This window comes from Pecten maximus, unplaced genomic scaffold (genome assembly GCF_902652985.1).
Source record: "Pecten maximus unplaced genomic scaffold, xPecMax1.1, whole genome shotgun sequence".
Taxonomy (NCBI): domain Eukaryota; kingdom Metazoa; phylum Mollusca; class Bivalvia; order Pectinida; family Pectinidae; genus Pecten; species Pecten maximus.
In genome coordinates this window covers 699-6162 of record NW_022981984.1, presented here as the reverse complement: position 1 = coordinate 6162, position 5464 = coordinate 699, and the positions used below count along the sequence as shown (strand labels likewise).

The 5464-nt window shown below is 33.6% G+C and overlaps 1 protein-coding gene across 1 annotated transcript; it reads right to left on the bottom strand.

The window, feature by feature from the left end:
* Positions 1-36: 36 nt before the first annotated feature.
* On the bottom strand, positions 37-5000 carry LOC117320325 (the record flags this gene model as incomplete). The annotated part of the gene is made up of 7 exons (XM_033874932.1): positions 37-148; positions 791-830; positions 1734-1838; positions 2335-2376; positions 3511-3709; positions 3932-4098; positions 4596-5000. Coding segments are annotated over 7 exons (1025 nt in total), but the record flags the coding sequence as incomplete, so codon positions are not given.
* Positions 5001-5464: the final 464 nt, after the last annotated feature.

The window sequence follows — 5464 nt, the reverse complement described above, 5'->3', positions numbered from 1 at the left end:
TATGTTACACTTGTTGTTGATTCCCTTCAACAGTTATACACTTAGTTCGATTATCCACACATCGTAACTGCATTGTTTATTCTATATTTGTGGTATTTCGTAATTGTCCGTGGTGTTGTACACGTGCTCATCATTTCCTGAAAATCCACTGTGTTGATGAGAAAAGAAAAGGACAAATTATTAGAATACATATTTCTGTCGACGAGAACCCTTCTGGAACACGTATGTATTTATCCTGTGATGTCCGCATTTCTTGGTCCTATTTTGTCTCGTTTCTCGAGTTCGATTCCGTTTACGTATTGGTACTTACAAAAGTCAAACAACTGAGTAGTTCCATTTAATGAATTAGTAATTATCGAGTGATGAATATTAAACTTCTCCATGTAATGAAATAATTGATACAGGTATTGTTGAGTAATGGGTATTAAACTGTGTAATTATGTGATAGATAAAGTAATTGTCGAGTTATGAGTATATAACTGTGTAGTTAAGTGATGGATACCGTAATTGTCCTGCAATGAGTATAAAACCATGGTCTCACTCAACGTGTTATGTTATGTAGATTTGTTATAACTGCCTCGTTATATACTTTGAGAACGTGATATACCCTAGATTTCATATAAATGTAAAGCTCGGTTGTTAGCCCTATTATCTCTTTCTGGAAACAATTCTTCTGTAATTACTTCGTTTATATTCTGGTCAGGTTTGTTGTCTCTTAATAATTTGACATAATAAACAATCACTCTGGAAACGTTGCAACGTATTGTTAACTAAACACATGTATATTTACCTGTTCACCACCTCGTAATTAACGCTTTGATGTAAACGTTCTGTGGATTAAAAAGTGATCATTAATGTAACGGGTAATTCCATGTGATAATTTGGTTGATAATCAATGATTCATGATAAATAAGAAAAATGAATAAATAAAATGAAATAAAAAATACCAATACAGACTGACTGACTGGCGTTTCATTAATAAAGTGGCGACAACATTTTATTTGTACATTCGAAAAATAAGAGGCCCCGTTGGCCTGTTTCGCTCTTCAGCAAAGCATGCTGCAGACCTATTGTCAGGTCTTTGGGTCTCTTGACTCTTGAGAAGTAGTCGTTTGAATGAAAAAGGTGATGACGACAAACGACAGAGGCGCACAACGGCATAAGCTCACTAGGCCATCTTATTATGAAAAACACACTAGTCATATTTAGTATGTCTAAAGTGAACAAGATGATGACATCTTTTTTCCTTCATAACAATCGTACCATAATATTTCGCATTAGCATTATACATTTATACATTTATTTATTATTTCGTTAACTTTGTATTTCCTTATATAAGATATAATTAGGTATGTGTAATTCTGAGGATATCAGTAACAACTTTATCTCTTTAAAATAACCTTAAGTCTCAGAGGCTTTAAACAGCGTCACCGGTTACACAAACACTAGGCAACCATACCGCATTACAAAATATCCGATATCTACATGATAATGCACTTTACCTGCAGTTCTAAGCAATTTACCGGACTCATTGATAGTTGCTATGCAGATTCCTTCTGCTTTACCTTACTTTTGGTCATGACCATCAATGGTGAAACAAAGAACTGGATAAACAGCTGTATTATCAAGTTTCATATTCACAATATTTCATACTCTGTATTTTTGACATAGCTTAATCAAATGTGTAATTTGGTGTCTTTGATAAATTATACCAACAAGTAAATCGTCGTTACCTTTATATTCTAATACTTTACGACAGAGGAAGGCAACAATGATACTGAGGACGACAGTCGCCATGATGAATATAACAGCGACGATGATCCAGGGTGTGACGTCATCTGTTCAGGAAGTAAACACATTTGCTATCGTTGAATGGTCATAACACATCCGCATTGTGATCGGTAATTGGTAATTCCTTTCGGTCTAAATTCATCAAAATTTCTGGAGGGTCGCCAAAAGTGAAACTAATTTACTAATGTACTACAATGTTAACATCTTATCAAAGTTTCACGGCAGCTTGCTCACTTTGTGTCACTGTTTGTATAGTAAGTTTGCGACTTTACATGGTAATTGCCTGATCATGTATTGTATAAATCAAAATGTATAGATACACTTCAATACCTACATCTTTCAATGGATTTGTACGTTATTAATGGAAATGGATGAACCTTTAGTTGTTACAGTAACCTCAGTACGTAATCTGTTATGGTTGAGTGGTAATTATCTACTTCAAATGTTTGAGTAAGAAGACAGAAAACAGATACTAACAGTTTATTTTGGAGGCATTATTATAATCGATTTTAACGCCTGAATTAAAAATGGAGCAAAACCTACCTGTTTTTGGAGCCAAAGCAGGCGTCGTAGTTGTAGGTTCGTCTACAAATAAATACCACGCATACATTTGTATAAAGTAATAGTGTACAACGGTATATCTTTGTGTGATATAGATAATGTTGTGTATCACATCGCAAATAAACGTGTTTTGTTTCGTCATTTATAGACTTTGTATAGCATTAAGTCATTCAAGAAGCTATTGTGATAATTTAAAGCTAGTATTGATCAAATTTAATTTAAGATAATTTCTGAAATTCCCTGTCATGAAGTTCCTTTCGTTCTTTATTATCAAAAGATCGCAAAACGTGAAACTTATTTAATGCCCATATAAAATATAGCCTCTGTAGAATACCGACATTTACACAGGTTTTTGATAAAACTGGTCGTCTACACATGTACTACAATGTGAACTTCTTATCAAACTTTCTCTGCAGCTTGATTAAATGATATTATTCTTGTATGTTTAACAAGAGTACAAATGTATGACAAAAACGTTTGTCTTATTCTCTGCGATAAGTATGGATATAATGATATGCTTATTTAGTTTTAATGATGATGATGATGATGATGATGATGATGATGATGATTTTTCAAACATACTCACCACAGATAATGATGATTTTTGCAATATGTTCACTAATGTATTTGATGTGATGATGACTCGAGGAAATTTGTGCACGGTTAATGCATGGGAAGATTAATTGAAACAAGCATGCGTGTCTCCTAAAACCCATTGCAACAGGGTTCATGATTTAAGTATCTTCGTAAAAGTCTGTAACTTAGGAACATTGGTGAAACCATAGAATAATGATAACGATAAATATTCCGTGAAAATAATTAGCCATGAATAAATGAATGCGTGAATGAAATGAATTAATATATGTAACAGATAGATGAAATAAATGGATGAATGAAATGTGGCGAAAGCTAGCCCTAATGTGTGAGGACAATTTTGTATTGTTTGTGTCTTAATTTAAATGATAATTTGACTGCCGTAAATCATAAAAAAATTGAAACAAGATTCCTTGTGATTTTAGAAAAGTATTTCAAACTTAAGATAACACATATCACTTAAGAATAGTATCTATCGATTTAAACTACCAATTGTTTTTTTTTAAATCATTAAGTGTTTTATTTTGTCAATCAGATTTCTTTGAAGTCATGTTTGATCCTTACATCTTCTGATGGATTTGTATGCTATGAGTGAAGCTGGATTTGAGCCACACACAGTTCCAGTGAACGGTTCACACATAAACGTGGTGTTGGTGTCGTCATTTGTCACATTGTAGGTAAGTGTACTGGTACGTTGGTAGTTACACCCGGACTGTATCAAACCGTTATCATTCTGATTAATGTCAGCTGCAGTCGTGAAACCCTAGAAACCAGAAATCAACACTGTCTGTTTTTATCATTTTAAATCATAATTTTGTATGGAAACGGAAAAAGGACAAATTTTCGGTTTCCATTTGTTTCAATTGTATATAGAATAAGCAATACATCAAGTTGTTTTTATAAACGGTTTTCTTTTCAATAAACAAGTAAATAAAACTGAACTGATCAACCATCATGTAAAATCAAAAATCGTTTACAGCCTTACAGTATATCCTTGGTCGGTGGCACGCTTGTAACACCATGTGTGGGGTTTTTTGTCACTTCCTACAGTGCCAGTACATGTGAATGTAAGCGAGGATCCCACGGAGTAATATACACTCTCCACATTGGGGAAGGGAAACACGGTCATGTCGTTAGTGGATATCGGTTGAACTGTGATAGAATACGTGATCTTTACTATGATGTCAACAATGCAATTTGAAATTAATACAATTATCATCAATAAAAGGTAAACATTCTGTCAATATACTCTTGATCATGGTTAACAAAACAATTTAAACTAATTTGCATAAAATCTATATTTTGGTTTATAAGTTTCCTTCCTTTATTTGATTTTGAGTTGGAATTATAGTTTCCCTATTATATCTGTATTGTTTGTTGTTTTAATACTGGTCTTTATGAGGTTAACACTTCAAATTATGGCGAACACAGACATTATCTCAATACACTTCAACATAATTTTGTAAAATAAAATTTCAATTGAAGCCAAATCAAATCATTAACATCATCTCTAAAAATAAGTATATTATCAACACAGCAGAAACTTGAAGCTGATGAATTAGTTTGTCGGTGAAAATGACAACACAAAATATTTCTTCTTTCTTTTAGATATTGTGTGAACACAACTGGTTGACTACGGAGATACAAACCTTTAGCTGTGATATATTTTTCAGCTATCGCTACACCACCACTACCACCAGTCAGAGTGACTCCCATAGAACATCGGTAAGCTCCGCCATCATTACAGTTTGTCCTATTTGTGGCAATTGTAAACACAAGCTGAGCTCCAGATAACGTGTCCACATTTCCTGTGGCTGACACCCCCGCTCTGCTCTGACTGACAACGTTACCCCAGCTGATTACTGAGGATGAGGTGGCTTTACTATATCTAACAGACACTACTGTTTGATAATCTGTAGAGCTAGAATTTCTCAGAAGACCAATAATACTGATATCTGTGATACCGGCTGAGCTTGGAGTACAGGTAAGTCTGAGTTCTGATGTTGGTGTTTCCAAGGTACTTGGTCCTGTTATGGTGATAGACTGACCGGACACTGAAACACAATAAAACATGATAGAATGATTGATACAGGACTACTCGCTCGATATGTCAACAGTTCAATAGTCACAGATTAGTGACCAGCGACTTAAAATACAAGATACCGAGTCAAATTTTGGAATATGTATGAAGATAACAATATAGACTTTGTATAGCATTAAGTCATTCAAGAATCTATTGTGATAATTTAAAGCTAGTATTGATCAAATTTAATTTAAGATAATTTCTGAAATTCCCTGTCATGAAGTTCCTTTCGTTCTTTATTATCATAAGATCGCAAAACGTGAAACTTATTTAATGCCCATATAAAATATAGCCTCTGTAGAATACCGACATTTACACAGGTTTTTGATAAAACTGGTCGTCTACACATGTACTACAATGTGAACTTCTTATCAAACTTTCTCTGCAGCTTGATTAAATGATATTATTCTTGTATGTTTAACAAGAGTACAAATG